Raw genomic sequence first — 19,980 nt, forward strand, 5'->3', positions numbered from 1 at the left:
AGCTGGCTGCAGACAACTCACTTATAGCTTCTCATGAAGATCTTTCCAGCTAAAGCCGTGAAATGCAGAACAATTTCCAGGCCACCTAAACGAATGTTTGGCACTGTGGGTCCTCGAAAGAAATCTGTGAATTACATTGGAAGAAATCAAATGAATCAACTAGTACCCAACTCCAACATGTTAAACTGAATCAGATTTCAGAAGGAAACCTGTAATGAAAGTATAACAGGAAGTTGAAGTCTATCTTCAGATTTGCAATTCTATGTTACTTAACCGTTGGTTTGGTTTATTCATTGGTTCAAATGTTTAGTTAGCTGCATCAGTAGATATGGAACACACTCTCATTCTCTTTCTTCCTTTACATCTACTCGCCCTCCTCCCTTCCCCCTCACTATTTCTGCAAGCCACACATTATTCCGCAGCTCACAGATCGGCACACAGACTACTTGCTCTCTCTCACATGCCCTTCTGTGAAGGAAGTCTGCCATCCTTACCCTGCCCGGCCAATGTGTGACTCTAGACCCAGACCTACGTTGTTGACTCTTAACTGTTTTCTGAAATGGCCTAATAAGCTGGTGGGAGGACGAGCTGGGGAGGAGGATGCAGAGATCCTTCAGTGTGATTTAGCCAAGCTGAGTTGATGCTTCAGCATGATTTGGACAGGCTGAGTGAGTGGGCAGCTGCATGGCAGATGCAGCATCATTTGGATAAATGCCAGGCTATCCACTTTGGTAGCACAACCGGGAGGGGGGAATGTGCCATGAGACCTGGGTGCCCTCGTACACCAGTTACTGAAGGTAAGCATAGAAACGAAAAGCAGAAAGCCATTCAGCCCTTCCAGCCTGCCCCGCCATTCATTTTGATCATGGCTGATTATCGAATTCAATATCCTGATCCCCCCTTCCCCCCCCCATATCCCTTGATCCCTTTAGCCCCAAGAGCGATATCTAATTCTTCTTGAAATCACACAACGTTTTGGCCTCAACTTCTGTGCTAGTGAATTCCACACGTTCACCATCCTCGAGGTGAAGAAATTTCTCCTCACCTCAGTTCTAAAAGGTTTACCCCTTATTCTCAAATGTTGACCCTAGTTCTGGACTCCCCCACCATTGGGAACATTCTTTCTGAATTCTTTCTGTCTAACCCTGTTAGAATTTTATAAGTTTCTATGAAATCCCCTATCACTCTTCTAAACTCTAGTGAATATAATTCTAACTGACTTAGTCTCTCATATGACAGACTTGCCATCCCAGGAATCAGCCTGGTAAACCTTTGCTGTACTCCCTCTATAGCAAGGACATCCTTCCTCAGATAAGGACACCAAAACTGCACACACTACTCCAGGTGTGGCCTCACTAACACCGCATACATTTGCAGCACACATCGCTATTCCTATACTCAACTCCTCTCGCTATGAAGGCCAACATACCATTTGCTGTCTTTACTGCTTGCTGTACCTGTGTACTTATTTTCAGCGACTGATGCACAAGAATTCCAAGGTCTCGCTGAGTATTCTCTCAATTTACACCCATTTAAGTAATAATCTGTCTTCCTATTATTGCTACCAAAGTGGATAACCACCCATATTATACTGCATCAGCCATGCAGATGCCACTCAGCCTGTCCAAATCACACTGAAGCATCTCTGCATCCTCTTCACAGCTCACCCTCCTACCCAACTTTGTATCATCTGCAAATTTGGAGATAATACATTCAGTTCCTTCTTCCAAATCATTAATATATAATGTGAACAGTTGGGGTCCTAGCATAGATCCCTGTGGAGCCCTGCTAGTCACTGACAGCCAATCAGAAAAAGACCCATTTATGCCAACTCTTTGCTTCCTATCTGCTAACCAGTTTTTTATCCATACAAAAAAAAAGACATTACCTGCAATCCCATGTGCTTTAACTTTACATACTAGGCTGTTACGTGAGATCTTGTCGAAAGCCTTCTGAAAGTCTAAATAAACCACATCCACTGGTTCTCCTTGGTCAACTTTACTAGTTACATCCTCAAAAAATTCCAATAGATTCGGCAAGCATAATTTTGTAAATCCATACTTACTTTGTCTGATTAAACCACTGCCTTCCAAATGCAAGTTACGAAATCCTTGATAATAGACTGTAGCAACTTTCCCAGTACCTATGTTAGGCTCATTGATCTATAGTTCCCTGTTTTCTCTCTATCTCTCTTTTTTGAAAAACAGGCTTAAATTGGCTACCTTCCAATCTGTAGGAATTATTCCAGAGTCCAAAGAATTTTGGAAAATAACCACCAATGATCATAGATCATAGAATCCACAGTGCAGAAGGAGGCCATTTGCCCATTGAGCCTGCACTGACAAAAACCCACCCAGGTCCTGTCCTATCCCCGTAACTCCACATATTTACCCTCTTAATCCCCCTGACATTAAGGAGCAACTTATCATGGCCAATCAACCGAACATTTTTGGAGTGTGGGAGGAAATTGGAGCACCTGGAGAAAACCCAAGCAGACACGGGGAGAACATGCAAACTCCACACAGACAGTGACCCAAGCCAGGAATTGAACCCGGGTCCCTGGCGCTGTGATGTAGCAGTGCTAACCATCGTGTTGCGCATAAATGGATCTACTATTTCCAGGGCCACTTCCTTATGTAGTCTGGGATGAAGATTATCAGAACCTGGAGATTTATTGACCCAACACTTTCCCCAAAACCATTTCTCTACTAATGCTGAATTCCTTCAGCTCCCCGCTAAAACATGTTTCTCTCAGCACCTCTGCATCAGCTGTAGCAAACATTAAAAAAAGGCAAAATGGTATGTTGGCTTTCATAGTGAGATGATTCAAATACAGGCGCAGGGATATCTTGCTGCAATTATACAGGGTCTTGGTGAGGCCACACCTGGAATATTGTGTGCAGTTTTGTTCTCATCTGAGGAAGAATATTCTTGTTCTAAAGGAATGCTAAAGAAAATTAACTAGACTGATTGATGGGATGGCAGGATTGAAGTATGAGGAGAGCTTGAGTCAGTTAGGATTGTATTCGCTGGAGTTCAGAAGAATGAAGGAGGAATTCATAGAAACCTATAAAATTCTAACAAGACAAGACAGGGCAGATGCAAGAAGGATGTTCCCGATGGTGGGGGCATCCAGAACCAAGGGTCACAATCTGAGGATACAGGGTAGACCATTTAAGACAAAGAGGAGGAGAAATTTCTTCACCTAGAGAGTGGTCCTCCTGTGGAATTCACTACCAAAGAAATTAGTTGAGGGTAAAACATATGTTTTCAAGAAGCAATTAGACATAGCACTTGAGGCGAAGGGGATATTGTGGGTGGGGGGGGGGGGCGGGGGGGAGAGGAGATCAGGCTATTGAGTTGGATGATCAACCATGATCATAATGAATGGTGGAGCAGGCTCCAAGGGCCGAATGGCCTTCCCCTGCTCTTATTTTCTCTGTTTCTCAGCCACTCAGTTCAAGGACAACAAGGGATGAGCAATAAATGTTGGCCGCGCCAGCGACATCCACTTTCCATAAAAGAATAAGCATCATTCCTTGCCATCCTCCGCAAACTGAGAAAAATATACAAATGAAACCCTATGATTCTCTGTCCTTGTGAAAATGTAGATATGTGGTCACTTGCTCATTTCCTGACTGGTAGACTGACACCTCATTATAAAGCATTTTGAAATCCATGTCCAATCACTCAAGATGTGGAGATGCCGGCGTTGGACTGGGGTAAACACAGTAAGAAGTTTAACAACACCAGGTTAAAGTCCAACAGGTTTATTTGGTAGCAAAAGCCACACAAGCTTTCGAGGCTCTGAGCCCCTTCTTCAGGTGAGTGGGAATTCTGTTCACAAACAGAACTTATAAGACACAGACTCAATTTACATGAATAATGGTTGGAATGCGAATACTTACAACTAATCCAGTCTTTAAGAAACAAAACAATGGGAGTGGAGAGAGCATCAAGACAGGCTAAAAAGATGTGTATTGTCTCCAGACAAGACAGCCAGTGAAACTCTGCAGGTCCACGCAACTGTGGGAGTTACAAATAGTGTGACATAAATTCTGATTCTAGGATCGCATGATAAAGACTCAGGAGGAAAAAAGCAGAAATATTTATGTGAAATAGTGTGACATAAACCCAATATCCCGGTTGAGGCCGTCCTTGTGTGTGGGCATAGGACACTGGCCTATTAACCTGCCAAAATCTGGAGTGATCCTTTAAACATGCGCATTGTCCAATAGGAAGGACGCAACCAGCTCCATTAAGAGCTCCTATTTGTACGGTGCCTTATCACATTCTCATGGCACCTTAAAACACTTCAAATATCAGTCAATTACTTTTGAAGTGCAATCAATGTTATGGAGGCAAACTTACCAATGAAGAGATTTTTCAGTCTTTTAAGATCATTATCTAATTCAAAGGCATCTCCAGCAAAAATCAACATTGGTTTGGATCCTTCTGCAGATTTACTGTTCTGGAAAGTAATTGAATGGCAAAGATTGTTTAAATGTATTCCGCTGCATTGCTTCAATTAATTAATGCTTCAGAGAATTCAAATGGCAAATCCTTCAACAGCTTATAAAACAATACCTTGAAATCTTTCAAACCACTAAACTTTTCAATTCCAAGCTCCATCATGTCCAGAACATGGTAATCAAACATGCGGCCTGCCAAGAAGGAGAATAATGAAATGCTCAGAAATATTTTGTGCTAACACATCCAGGTGTAATTATACAAACTGTACGCCAGCATATGAAATGTAATAGTATTCCCCTGAACCATACAGTGCAATTCTGCTAGAAACAGTTGGCCGACATGGTTACACAGAGTCATTCTTTGTTCCTCTCAATTAAACAACTCATTCAACAAAAATCACTGATAAAAGTGCACATGACAACAAAAAGGCAATTCAGTGTCTCCGTACATCAAAACTGAAATTGCTTTATGCTTCCAGCGGTGTTCAGATTTGAGATCTTAAATTTTGCATCCGATGACTTACTGTGCATTTAAATCCCCTAACAAATCTCTAATCTAAAACAGGTAGCGTTCAGTTTTAGGAAACTGCTCAGAGGCAGCACAGTGATTAACTAGCATTGCTGCCTCACAGCGCCGGGGACCCGTGTTCGATTCCCGGCTTGGATCACTGTCTGTGTGGAGTGTGCACGTTCTCCCCGTGTCTGCGTGGGTTTCCTCCGGGTGCTCCGGTTTCCTCCCACATTCTGAAGGATGTGCTGGTTAGGTGCATTGACCCAACAGGCGCCGCCGGACTGTGGTGACTAGGGGAATTTCACAGTAACTTCATTGCAGTGTTAATGTAAGCCTACTTGTCACACTAATAAGTAAATTTTAAACTGCTATCAGTCTGGTGATTGGGGACTTGGGTGAATAATATTCAGCTCTGAAGAGTAATACGGACTCGAAACATTAACTCTATGTTGCTCTTTCTCCACAGATACTGTCAGATCTACTGAATTTTTTCAGCACTTTCTATGTTTATTTCAGATTTACAGCATTTTGCTTTTATTTTAATATTAATTAAATATATTTAATATTCAGCTGTTTCTATGTTTCATAAATTCCACATAACCACCCCATAAACATCACAAGACAAATATAGGGACTCGTATCAACTAACATCACTGCAGTCAATATTGTCTAAACATATACTTTGTCATCAGTTCTTTCTCACAGTAAGAAATCAACTCAGTTCCTAACAACACAGTTGAGAGGATGGGAACTTGTCAAATACAGAAACTGCATTCGTGATTTACTCATAGCTCTGCATTGTTTGTGAAATCAAGATTTAAGAGACTAAACCCCAGGGTTGAAAGAGAGGCATGAGTAGGGAAGCTAAAACCTGAAGCTGGACCGTGAAAACAATTCCTGTTAAGGGAATTTGACAGAGGCGGAAGGTGAGAGAAAGGGGAGGATGAGCAGTGTCATTACATGAAATCTAAACAGAGAGAGTTAACAGTTATAGGCATAGTGGTTTCTGGCCCCCACAAATGAAGATCTCCCTTGACAACGCTGACAGGGAGTCTCGGCTCTGGAACAGTCACAATGCTCAGCTGCCAACTTGGCCTTTTCTCTTGAAGGCTCCAAGTGGGCACCTCCAGATAATCGCAGCAACAATCAACTGCTGAGATCAGGCGGCAGTCGTTAAATTGTGTGTAAATTTCAGGGGCTATTTCAGTAATGAACAGTTAGGTGGACTGTCTGACGTTACAGATGCAAGATGTATTCTATACGTATTGTAAATCTGAACGATCGGAACTGAAGAACATCTCAGCAATCTTACCAATTATCAAATTGTGCGGTCGCTTCTTATTGTGAGAGCCAAAGATAAATAAAGAACAATCCGACTTCTTCGAAAAAAATTCCTGTTCGTACAAAAGGAATTCAGAGGAGGAAGATTATTACAAACTTCGCCTCAAAAACCTATCCCGTAATCTGATTGAATATCGACAGCAATTTTTAAAAAAGTATTTTCTACAGTTGTGGAGATCCTTCTTTTACTTCATGTACGACACCACTGTGGAGGCCGGATAGCAACAGTGTTTTGTTGGAGTCAGCAACAGATCAATTATGTCTTCACTAACCCCTTAACTATCTTTTTCCCCCATCAGCAAGACATGGTTACTAAACAGATTCTCTCTTTCCCCCCACCCCAAAACCAGGTCCATCAGTAATTACTTCTTATCATAGAATGTCTACGTGCAGGAGGAGGCCACTTGGCCCATCAAGCCTGCACCGATAACGATCCCACCCAGGGCCTATCCCCGTAACCTCAAGTATTTACCCTGCTAATCCCCCTGACACTAAGGGGCAATTTAGCATGGCCAATCAACCCAACCCGCACATTTTTGGTGCGAGGAAACTGGAGCACCCGGAGGAAACCCACGCAGACACGTGGAGAATGTGCTAACTCCACACAGTCACCCGAGACCGGATTTGAACCTGGGTCTCTGGCGCCGTGAGGCAGCAGTGCTAGCAGTGTTGCCATGTCACCCTACATTATGTTGTAACACGGAGTCATGTAAGACAGAGGCTCTAAGGTGTATCTCAGGCAGGGTAACGATCGGGCACTCCCAACTGTTCTCAGATCCTCTAGATACCAGCTGCAGGCAGGCAGTTAGCTCCAAAATTTGCTGATTATGCCCAGCTTCCCACCACTTTTCTGAACCTTATGACAAACACCTTCAGCAGCATCAGACTGCCTGGCCAACATCAAGTCTTAGCTGCGTCAGCCTCCTTTGGCTGAGCAGCAGGAAGGCCAAAACCATTGTCTGCTATGCCTGCAACAAAGTCTGTTCCTTAGGCACTGATTTTAAAGCCAATGTGGCCTCACTTGGGTTAAACAAGGCCATGTGCAAACATTGCCACAGTTGAAATTGATCCCCTATGTCTGAATTTGACAGGATTAGCACAACACTCTCCTGATCAAGGGGCGGTACGATAGCACAGCGGTTAGCACTGCTACTTCACAGCGTCAGGGACCCGGGTTCGATTCCCAGCTTGGGTGGAGTCTGCATGTACTCCCCATGTCTGTGTGGGGTTTCCTCCGGGTGCTCCGGTTTCCTCCCACATTCTGAAAGACGTGCTGGTTAGGTGCATTGACCCGAACAGGCGCCAGACTGTGGCGACTAGGGGAATTTCACAGTAACTTCATTGCAGTATTAATGTATGCCTTACTTGCGACTAATAAATAAACTTTTAAAACTTTTTAGATCTCCAGAGCACTGCACTGGACCGAAATTAAGATTTATTTCAGTGGGCAAAGGGAGGTTTGAAAATGGGTTTCCTTTACTTGTCCGCACCTAATAAAATCCTCCCTCATTCATAAACCAACTAGAGAGCTGCAGTTTTATTAACTGCCTCTGTAATTCTGCAGAAGATTCAAATATCAGTGCCTTACATCAGCATCAGAAAAATAGCAGCAGTACAAACATATACACAATGATCAAACTCAATTATCGCGTCCACAGAAACAGGATAAAAGCATAAAATTAAAATAAACCAGGATCTGCAGTGTTCAAGTATTGTGCTTCAAAATCCGATTACTCACCACTGATGTCTGATCTTCAAAGGGCCGAGTTATATTTTTCCTGATTAAAAAGAAATGAGATTTAGAAACAGATTTCCTTCAAAATCAGATTTTTCTGTTTCAGCTTCCCATTGCTTTTAGTGGAGAACCCAAAATGGGTTTTGCAATTCATATAAATCTGAACACTAATGTACTGAAATGTATCAAAACCTTTCACAATGCTTGGAGTGAGCAATTATGGATGTTATTAGAACAATATGGCATAGAACGGACTGCCAGTTAATGTACTTCTTGGCAATACTGTTTATGGTGACCAGAATATAAGGCAGAGATGGGTGGCCTAGGCCCTGTGAATGGTCCCCTCAGTGCGCCACAATTTGAAATCAGGCGGTTCACGAACCATGATTCGAGGAAGAAGCATACAAATTGGCCAGAAAAAGCAATCTGCCTGAGGATTGCCAGCAGTTTAAAATTCAGCAAAGGAGGACCAAGGGATTGATTGAGAAGGGAAAAATGGAGTATGAAAGTAAGCTAGCTGGGAACATAAAAACTGACTGTAAAAGTTTCTATAGATATGTAAAGAAAAGAAGATTGACAAAAACGAATGTAGGCCCCATACAGTCAGAAACAGGAGAATTCATAACAGGGAATAAAGAAATGGCCAAGGAATTAAATTTGTACTTTGCTTCAGTCTTCACAAAGGAAGACATGAATAAGGTGCCAGAAGTGCTGAGAGAAACATGAAGGAAATCAGCAGTAGGAGAGAACTGATTTTGGGGAAATTGATGGGATTGAAGGTGGATAAAACTGCAGGTCCTGATAACCTTCATCCCAGAGTGCTTAAGGAAGTAGCCCTGGAAATAGTAGGTCCATTGATGGTTATTTTCAAAAATTCTTTGGACTCTGGAATAGTTCCTACAGATTGGAGGGTAGCTAATGTAAGCCCGCTATTCAAAAAGGGAGGGAAAAAACAGGGAACTATAGACCAGTGAGCCTAACGTTGGTACTGGAGAAGTTACTAGAGTCCATTACCAAGGATTTCATAACTCAGCATTTGGAAGGCAGTGGGATAATCAGACAAAGTCAGCATGGATTTACAAAAGGGAAATCATGCTTGGCGAATCTATTGGAATTTTCTGAGGATGTAACTAGTAAAATTGATCCCGAGGAGAACCAGTGGATGTGGTTTATTTAGACTTTCAGAAGGCTTTTGACAAGGTCTCACATAACAGACTACTATGTAAAGTTAAAGCACATGCGATTGCAGGTAATGTCTTGGGATGGATAGAAAGCTGGCTAGCGGAAAGCAAAGCGTTGGCATAAATGAGTCTTTTTCTGATTGGCAGTCAGTGACCAGTGGGGGTTCCGCAAAGATCTGTGCTAGGACCCCAACTGCTCACATTATATATGAATGATTTTGAAGGAGGAACTGAATATATTATCTCCAAATTTGCAGATGATTCAAAGTTGGGTGGGAGAGTGAGCTGTGAGGAGGATGCAGAGATGCTTCAGCGTGTTTTGGGCAGGCTGTGTGTGTGGGCATCTGCATGGCAGGTGCAGTATAATGTGGATAAATGTGAGGTTATCCACTTTGGAAGCAATAATAGGAAGACAGATCATTACTTGAATGAATGTAAATTGAGAGATGAATACTCAACGAAACCTTGGTGTCCTGTGTCCTTGGTACAGCAGGCAGTAACGAAGGCAAATGGTATGTTCGCCTTCATAGAGGATTTGGGTATAGGGATCGGGATGTTTTGCTGCAATTGTATAGGGCGTTGGTGAGGCCACACCTGGAGTATTGTGTGTGGCTTTGGCATCCTTATCTGAGGAAGGATGCCCTTGCTATAGAGGGAGTACAGCGAAGGCTTACCAGGCTGATTCCTGGGATGGCAGGTCTGTCATATCAGGAGAGACTAAATCGGTTAGGATTATATTCACTTGGGTTTAGAAGACTGAGAGGGGATCTCATAAAAACTTAAAATTCTAACAGGGTTTGACAGGGTAGATTCAGAAAGAATGTTCCCAATGGTGGGGGAGTCCAGAGCTAGGAGTCATAGTCTGAGGATAAGGGATAAACATTTTAGAACTGAGGTGAGGAGAAATTTCTTCACCCAGAGGGTGGTGAATGTGTGGAATTCGCTACCACTGAATGTAGTTGAGGCCAAAACATTGTCTGATTTCAAGAAGAAATTGGATGTAGCTAAATGGATCAAGGAATACAGGGGGGAAGGGGGGGGGGATCAGGATATTGAATTCATCAATGGGCCATGATCAAAATGAATGGCGGAGCAGGTTCGAAGGGCCGAATGGCCTACTCCTGCTTCTAGTTTCTATGACCCCCGTGAATAAGATTGAATACATTTAATACATGCCGAATATTTCATAACGAGTTATAGAAAATGCTTAATCATTTATATATGAGTGGAACTATCAACTCCTAATGGTAAAGGCAAAAGAATATTTACAATTTTGACGCAGAGGGAGTGCACTGTCGCGCAGTCAGTGTTGTGAGCAATCAACATGGACCTCACTTCACTTGTCCTTGCTTTACGTGCGGATCACTTCTGTCATACTGGTAGAAAAAAAACGACACGGACGGAAATCAGTGGAATGTGGCAGCCCTGCCTGTGGGCAACGGTCAACAAAATGTCTTGTGGGCCTAGAACCCAGATGGGCTGCAGGTTGCCCATTGCTGACGTAAGGAGAAGCACTTCTTCCTTGAGTAGCGCCCTGTGTTTTTTTGTCCTTTTTCTGAAAGATGTATCTTTTGACAGTGCAACGCTACATCATGATTGCAATGCAATGTTATCCTTAGTATCAGTTCAAGCTTTGGTACGTACTTCTAGCGTATGCACTTCTGTCCTCAAGCCAACTGAGGCAAGGTGACAAAAACCAGCCCCCTAAATCTGTATTTCAGCAAATGCATTCCAATTGGAAATCTCAGATACCTCACAATTAAAAATGTTTAGAAATCTATTCCAGATGCAATTATAGTGACAACTAAGTTTTTAACTCCTTACATTGACCAAAGATCCTTAAGACAACACCTTCCAAACCCACGACCACTTCCATCTAGAAGGACAAGGGCAACAGATAAATGGGAAGACCACCAGCTGCAAGTTCCCCTCCAAGCCACTCACCATCCTGACTTGGAAATATATCGCTGTTCCTTCGCAGTCGCTGGGTCAAAATCCTGGAATTCCTTCCCTAACTGCATTGTGGGTCAACCCACAGAACATGGGCTGCAGCGGTTCAAAAAGGCAGCTCATCACCACCTTCTCAAGGGCAACTAGGGATGGGCAATAAATGTTGACCAGCCAGCGATGCCCATGTCCCACGAATGAATTAGAAAAACACATTTTTCAGCTTGAATATAATTTTTTTAGTCTCCTTCCCACTCCCTAGCCCCAACAAAATCTGCACAGATCAGCTTGGATTTTTCTAGTCCTGAATGACCCAACACCACTGACTATGTTTAGTCATTGGGGTAAAGAAGTCTACAAGTCGACAAGATTGTGAGGGGCATGGACAGAGTGGATAGTCAGAAGCTTTCTCCCAGGGTGGAAGAGTCAATTACAAGGGGACATAGCATTAAGGGGGGCAAGGTTTAAAGGAGATGTAGGGGGCAAGTCTTTTACACAGAGGGTGGTGGGTGCCTGGAGCTTGCTGCCGGGGGAGGTAGTGGAAGCAGATACAATAGTGACTTTTAAGGTGCGTCTTGACAAATACATGAATAGGATGGGAATAGAAGGATATGGTCCCCTGAGCGGTAAGGGGTTTAAGTTTATTCGGGCAGCATGGTCGGTGCAGGCTTGGAGGGTCGAAGGGCCTGTTCCTGTGCTGTAACTTTCTTTGTTCTTAAGAGAGCATCCTTAAAGTATCCAGATCTTTTACACTAATTAGCAGGATTTTGATTAGGCAGAGTAAGTGACAGAAATAAAAGCAAGGTCACATGACAAGAACTCCAATTTTGCTGTTCCAAAGGAGTCACATTGGATTTGAAACGTTAACTCCGTTTCTCTCCAAGGAATTTTTCACATCTACTGAGTTTTTCCAGCATTTTCTCTTTATCTTTCGGATTTCCAACATCTGAAGTATTTTGCTTTGATCCCCACTCAATGCAGATTTGTTCGATGTCAAGATGGACGGAGGCAATAAAATAGATCTCCGAGTCACTGAATAAAGGTGTGGGAAAATTTCTCAACTGCAACATCTGTTCATGTTGGCGGTGATTTTATAATCACCGCCAACATTATAAGCAATGTGAATTCAACAAAATAAGCTGTGAAGAGGGGAATTTTTTAGTAAAGTTTGCCATTCAGTGAACCACGCTTGAAGGTGCATGAGCGAATGTTGCTCAAAGACAGGATCTATCCACAGCTGAACAACTTGACTAGGCTCAACGCAGGATACTGAAATGTGCCAGCTCATTAATAATACTTACTTCCGATATAGAACTGCATTTGGTTTCTTTAGAGAATACTGCAAAACAGAGAACAGGAGGGTCAGTATAAATTACTCTGAAACTGTTCACAGGACAGCATATAAACCCACTTTCTGTTCAATTTAAAGCTCTTATAACCTGAATTGCTAGGCATTGTCACCTTAAGCCCGCTATCAAATACCCCGTTCAGCACAAAGTGGCCCAGGGTGACAGCGATAAACAAGAGACACAAATTCAAATTACAAAACCTAGAAATCTTAGCAGAAAATGGGAGCCAAAAAACCTCCCAAGTTTTCTGAATGCAATTCGAGAATTGTATTCAGTAAACATCAAGAATTCTAATTAAATACAATATAGTAATACCTCAGTCATGTACTTAACAAAGCAAAGGTTTTCAATAAGATGGCAGATTTGATTTGTCACACATTGGAATACAGTGAAAAGTATTGTTTCTTGTGCACTATACAGACAAAGCATACAGTTCATACAGTACATAAGGGGAGGCAATGGCCTAGTGGTATTATCACCAGACTATTAATCCAGAAACTCAGCTAACGTTCTGTGGACCCGGGTTCGAATCCCACCATGGCAGATGGTGGAATTTGAATTCAATATACCTGGAATTAAGAATCTATTGATGACCATGAAACCATTGCCGATTGTGGGAAAAACCCATCTGGTTCACTAATGTCCCTTTAGGGAAGGAAATCTGCCGTCCTTATCTGGTCTGGCCTACTTGTGACTCCAGAGCCACAGCAATGTGGTTGGCTCTCAACTGCCCTCCAACGGCAACTAGGGATGGACAATAAATGCTGGCCAGCCAGGAGCACCCACGTCCCACGGATGAATAAAAGAAACATAGAGGAGAAGGAAAGAAGGTGCAGTCATAGCCAGGGTACAGAGAAAGATCAGCTTAACATATAGGTCCATTCAAAATATTTCCCTTCACAGGATAAGAACAAAAATAGATTCAGTTTATCTTTAGCCACTCATGAACTAAACAAGTGGCTAAATTGCAATATTAGAGCCCAACTACTCTGGCTAGAGAATTATGCACAGCAGGAAATAAATCATGGGGAGGACCTAGTGGTAATAGAGACTGATAAAATTCTAACAGGGCTAGACAGGGTAGATGCGGGGAGGATGTTCCCGATGGTGGGGGAGTCCAGAACCAGGGGGTCAGAGTCTGAGGATTCAGGGTAGACCATTTAAGACAGAGATAAGGAGATATTTCTTCACCCAAAGAATGGTGAGCCGGTGGAATTCATTACCACAGGAAGTAGTTGATGCCAAAACATTGAGTGTATTCAAGAGGCGGCTGGATATTGCACTTGGGGCGAATGGGATCAAAGGTTATGGGGGAAAAGCAGGATTAGGCTATTGAGTTGGACGATCAGCCATGATCGTGATGAATGGCAGAGCCGATTCGAAGGGCCTATTAGCCTCCTCCTGCTCCTATCTTTTATGTTTCTATGTAATGTTGCTGGACTAGTAATCTGGAGGCCCAGGGTTCAGGCTCTGGGGACAAGGGTTCAAGTCCTACCATGGCAGCTGGTGGAATTAGAATGCAGTCTAGAATAGTAGCCATTGAAACCGGCACTCGTAATAAAACACCCAATTGGTTCACTAATGCCCTTTAGGAAAGGGAATCTGCCGTCCTTACCTGGTCGGTGACTCCAGACCCACAGCATGTGGTTGGCGCCTACCAAGGGAATTAGGGATGGGCAACAAATGCTTTGCCGGCAATGAAAGAATAAATAAAATCTAAATTTGCAATGAGTAAAACACAGTCCTGCCTACTCTAAGAAACAGGTTGCAAACTAGCTCAGAATTATGGTATAAAATTCTCCTTTGTCCTGTCAACTCACAGCTGAGTAGAGATAATTCCCCACCAAAACATAATCCCTTACAGGTTGCTGGAGGAGGAAATGTACAGGAATATTTTGGGGTTGGATTGCTAAAAGGCACAAGAGTATGATAATTATTAGGAATGTTCAGTGCAAACAATGGGTGGACAATTCAATTCTCTAGCACTGCCAACCCTGGTCTCAATGGAAACACTGGATAGCAAATATTTACAATTGTGACACATGAATGCAATCATGTCACCTTGGTAAACCAATGGAAAATAATACAGATAATACACATGACAAAACTCACAATATCTCTGAGAGCCTGTGTCACCGTTTCACTGGTATTGCCTCCCTTGATGAGCATGGCATTCTTAATGTTCTCGATGACCTTCGCATCTCTTTTCTCAAGAAACCTCTTTGCACGTTTTGTCTTGGGCTTGCTACAGTTGAGGAGTGTAAAGAAAACAAGAAAATATTAGAATTACAATGTCAGAAATATCAAGCAGAGCAATAGAAACAAACCCTCAGCTTCATAAAGATGATAGCTTTCATCCAACCAAGGAACTAGAAAATCACAGAGTAAGAAATAAACTCCCTCTTTCTCAACTTAAACTGGTTGGGGGGGGGGGGGGGGGGGGGGTTCGGAAAAGAGAGAGAGAGGTGATGATGGCATAGTGGTAATAGCACAAGGCTAGTAATCCAAAGGCACACCTACTGCCACAGAACGAAGAGCAGCTTAACTCAGTAAACACTACATCAAAACTGCAAGGAAATTCCAAAGCTTAGGCCAACACAGCTGGAGATATATCATAGAATCCGTACAGTGCAGAAGGAGGCCATTTGGCCCATCGAATCTGCACTGACCACAATCCCCCCCAGGCCCTATCCCTGTAACCCCACACATTTACCCGGCTGGCCTCCCTGACACTAAGTGCCAATTAGTGTGGGAGAAAACCGGCGCACCTGGTGGAAACCCACGCAGACACGGGGAGAATGTGCAAACTCCACGCAGACAGTGACCCAAGGTCAGATTTGAACCTGGGTGCCTGGTGCTGTGAGGCAGCTGTGCTAACCACTGTTCTACGGGACTGATGAAAATCCGGGATGCACAAAAGGCCAGAATTAAATGAATGCAGATTGTAGGGCGAGAGAACTTTACAGAGATGGGAAGGAGCGAGGCCAGTGAGTGAGCTGAAATCAATGAGAATTTAAAATGATGGGGTTTCTGGACTTGGGGAGTCAATGTAAGTCAGCGAGCTCAGGGGTATGCACTAATCAGGACTTGGTGCGAGTTCAGCATAGATTTGGATAAGCTCAAGTGTATAGCGGATGCAAATTGAAAGGTCAGCCAGGAGTGTGTTACTGTAACTGAGTCTATAGATACCAGACATGAAGGAGAGCTGGGGCAGGAGTGGAGAAGGGCCAACAGAGATTTTTAATCACTGCTTCTGATGAACACCAGCCCAATTCTCAATGATGGATTCCTTCATCCCTGCTTGGATCATGATTGGAGTGACCTCCAGTGACTTTAGTTTAGTTTATTATTGTCACAACTTTGCTGACATTAACACTGCAAAGAAGTTACTGTGAAAATCCCCTAGTCGCCACACTCTGGCGCCTGTTCGGGTACACAGAGAGAATTTAGCACAACCAATGCACCTAACCAGCACGTCTTTCAGACTGTGGGAGGAAACCGGAGCACCCAGATGAAACCCACACAGACACGGGGAGAACGTGCAGACTCCACAGAGACAGCCCAGAATCGAACCTGGGTCCCGAGTGCTGTGAGACTATTCAAAACGGGAGGTACAGAGAGAAAACAGGGAACTAGGGTGGCACGGTGGTTAGCACTGCGCCACACAGCGTCAGGGACCCGGGTTCGATTCTGGCCTTGGGTCACTGTTTGTGTGGAGTTTGCACATTCTCCTCGTGTCTGCATGGGTTTCTTCCGGGTGCTCCGGTTTCTTCTCATAGTCCAAAGATGTGAGAGTTAGGTTGATTGGCCATGCTAAATTACCCCTCAAGTGTCAGGGGGATTGTAGGATAAACATGTGGTCTTACGGGAATAGGACCTGGTGGGATTGTGGTTGGGTGCATGCTCGATGGGCTGAATGGCCTTCTTCTGCACCGCAGGGATTCTATGAACTACCGACCAGTGAGTCTAACACCGGTTCTGGGGAAGTTGCTAGAGTCTATTATCAAGGATTTCATAACTCAGCATTTGGAAGGCAGTGGTATAATCAGACAACATCAGCATGGATTCACAAAAGGGAAATCATGCTTGGCGAATTAATTGGAATTTTCTGAGGATATAACTGGTAGAGTTGACCAAGGAGAACCAGTGGATGTGGTTTATTTAGACTTTCAGAAGGCTTTTGATAAGGTCTCACATAACAGAATACTATGTAAAGTTAAAGCACATGAGATTGCAGGTAATGCCTTGAGATGGATAGAGAGCTGGTTAGCAGATAGGAACAAAAGTTGGCATAAACGGGTCTTTTTCTGAATGACAGTCAGTGGCTAGTGGGGTTATGCAGGGATCTGTGCTGGGACCCCAACTGTTCACATTATATAAAGACAACATCCATGGATTTACAGAAGGGAAATCATGCTTGACTAATCTATTAGAATTTTTTGAGGATGTAACTAGCAAAGTTGACCGAGGAGAACCAGTGGATGTGATTTATTTGACTTTCAGAAGGTTTTCAACAAGGTCTCACATAAGACTATGTAAAGTTAAAGCACATGGCAAGTAATGTCTTGGGATGGATCGAAAGCTGGTTAGCAGATAGAAAGTAAAGAGTTGGCATAAATGGGTCTTTTTCTGATTGGCAGTCAGTGACAAATGTGATTCCACAGTGATCTGTGCGAGGACCCCAACTGTTCACGTTACATATTTATGATTTGGAAGAGGGAACTGAATGTATTATTTCCAAATTTCCAGATGATACAAAGTTGGGTGGGAGAGTGAGCTGTGAGGAGGATGCAGAGATACTTCAGCGTGATTTGGACAGGCTGTGTGTGTGGGCATATTCATGGCAGATGCAGTACAGTGTGGATAAATGTGAGGTTATCCACTTTGGCAGCAATAATAGGAAGACAGATTATGACTTGAATGAGTGTAAATTGAGGGAGATGAATATTCAACGAGACCTTGGAGTCCTCGTGCATCAGTCGCTGAAAGTAAGTGCGCAGGTACAGCAGGCAGTAAAGAAGGCAAATGGTCTGTTGGCCTTCATAACAAGAGGATTTGAGTATGGGGTAGGGATATTTTGCTGCAATTATATAGGACGTTGGTGATGCCACACCTGGAGTACTGTGTGCAGTTTTGGTATCCTTATCTGAGGAACGATATCCTTGCTATAAAAAGAGAGTACTGCAAAGGTTTACCAGGCTGATTCCGAGGAAGGCAGGTCTGTCATATATGCAGAAACAAAGTCGGTTAGGATTATATTCACCGGAGCTTAGAAGAGAGAGGGGATCTCATAGAAACTTATAAAATTTTAATAGGGCTTGACAAGATAGATTCAGAAAGAATGTTCCCAATGGTGGGGGAGTCCAGAACCAGGGGTCATAGTTTGAGGATAAGGGGTAAACCTTTTAGAAGTGAGGCGAGGAGAAATTTCTTCACCCAGAGGGTGGTGAATGTGTGGAATTCACTACTATTGAATGTAGTTGAGGCCAAAGCATTGTCTGATTTCAAGAAGAAATTAGATATAGCTCTGAGGGCTAAAAGGGATCAAGGGGAGGGTATCAGGATATTGAATTCAATGATGAGCCACGATCAAGATGAATGGCGGAGCAAGCTCGAAGTGCCAAATGGCCTACTCTTGCATCTAGTTTCTATAATGATGGATGTCAGAGCCACCGGGCAATGAACAACAAGGCACGCTGCCTGGCTTTTCTTTGGTACCGGGATGACGGTCGTCTTCTTGAAGCAGATAGGGACCTCAGATTGGTGTAGAGAGGTTGAAGATGTCTGCGAATACCCCCACCAGCTGATCCGTGCACAATCTGAATGCTCATCCAGTAGATCCAGGCCAGTTGCTTTCCATGGGTTGACTTCCAAGAAGGCTGCTCTGACGTCTACAATGGTGACCTCGGATACAGGTTCGTCTGAGGCTTCTGGAGTGAAGAGCATGCTCTCGCTGACTTCTTGCTCAAAATGGGCAATGCATTGAGCTCATCTGGGAGGGGTGCGTTGGTGCAGGTGATTTTACTTGCCTTCATCTTGTAGCCTTATGTCTTGCAGACTTTGCCATAGTCTGCGGGGGTCCGTGTGGCTAGCCTGGGACTCTGGCTTGGTCCGGTACTGTTTTTTGGCATCTTTGATGGATCTCTGTACATCATGTCTGGCTTTCTTGTATAGGTCAGGGTCACATAAATTGAACACCTCAGACCTGGACTTCAGCAAGCAGTGGATATTCCTGTTCATCCATGGTTTCCAGTGGGGAAACACATGGATTTGCTTCTTTGGCACACAATCTTCTACACACTTGCGAATGAAGTCAGTTACTGTAGTGCCGTACACATGCAATCCTAGATAACCTTCTTCACTGTCCACGATGCCAGCAATCTTGATGATATCTGAAAAATTACTAACATGCCTCCTATATTCTCATCCAAATCATTACTATAAATGACAAATAACAGTGGGCCCAGCACTGATCCCTGAGGCACACCGCTGGTCACAGGCCTCCAGTTTGAAAAAACAACCCTCTACAACCACCCTCTATCTTCTGGCATCAAACCAATTTTGTATCCATTTGGCTACCTCACCCTGGATCCCGTGAGATTTAACCTTGTGCAACAACCAACTGTGCGGTATCTCTTTAAAGGCCTGTATGTGTGTGTTCACCTCCCCCAGACCCGGAGTCTCCCCCCAGGGCTGGTGTGTGTTCACCTCCCCCAGGCCCAGACTCTCCACCCAGGGCCGGTGTGTGTTCACCTCCCCCAGACCCGGAGTCTCCCCCCGGGGCTGGTGTGTGTTCATCTCCCCCAGACCCGGAGTCTCCCCCCAGGGCCGGTGTGTGTTCACCTCCCCCAGACCCGGAGTCTCCCCCCAGGGCCGGTGTGTGTTCATCTCCCCCAGACCCGGACTCTCCCCCCGGGGCCGGTGTGTGTTCATCTCCCCCAGACCCGGAGTCTCCCCCCAGGGCCGGTGTGTGTTCATCTCCCCCAGACCCGGACTCTCCCCCCGGGGCCGGTGTGTGTTCATCTCCCCCAGACCCGGACTCTCCCCCCGGGGCTGGTGTGTGTTCATCTCCCCCAGACCCGGAGTCTCCCCCCAGGGCCGGTGTGTGTTCACCTCCCCCAGACCCGGACTCTCCCCCCAGGGCCGGTGTGTGTTCACCTCCCCCAGACCCGGACTCTCCCCCCAGGGCCGGTGTGTGTTCACCTCCCCCAGACCCGGACTCTCCCCCCAGGGCCGGTGTGTGTTCACCTCCCCCAGACCCGGAGTCTCCCCCCAGGGCCGGTGTGTGTTCATCTCCCCCAGACCCGGACTCTCCCCCCGGGGCCGGTGTGTGTTCATCTCCCCCAGACCCGGAGTCTCCCCCCAGGGCCGGTGTGTGTTCACCTCCCCCAGGCCCGGACTCTCCCCCCAGGGCCAGTGTGTGTTCACCTCCCCCAGGCCCGGA

General features: G+C 44.6%; 1 protein-coding gene across 1 annotated transcript in view; it reads right to left on the reverse strand.

The window, feature by feature from the left end:
- Nucleotides 1-19,980, reverse strand: part of rpf2 (ribosome production factor 2 homolog) — a 28,176-nt gene that overhangs the window by 7,299 nt on the left and 897 nt on the right. The window contains exons 2-8 of the mRNA XM_078212334.1: nucleotides 14,649-14,781; nucleotides 12,489-12,526; nucleotides 8,063-8,102; nucleotides 6,296-6,377; nucleotides 4,588-4,664; nucleotides 4,372-4,471; nucleotides 22-124 (exon numbers count right to left, since the gene is read on the reverse strand). Coding sequence (XP_078068460.1) covers nucleotides 22-124; nucleotides 4,372-4,471; nucleotides 4,588-4,664; nucleotides 6,296-6,377; nucleotides 8,063-8,102; nucleotides 12,489-12,526; nucleotides 14,649-14,781 — 573 coding nt within the window. The remainder of the gene's footprint in view (nucleotides 1-21; nucleotides 125-4,371; nucleotides 4,472-4,587; nucleotides 4,665-6,295; nucleotides 6,378-8,062; nucleotides 8,103-12,488; nucleotides 12,527-14,648; nucleotides 14,782-19,980) is intronic.

This window comes from Mustelus asterias, chromosome 5 (assembly GCF_964213995.1).
Source record: "Mustelus asterias chromosome 5, sMusAst1.hap1.1, whole genome shotgun sequence".
In the NCBI taxonomy this organism is placed as follows: domain Eukaryota; kingdom Metazoa; phylum Chordata; class Chondrichthyes; order Carcharhiniformes; family Triakidae; genus Mustelus; species Mustelus asterias.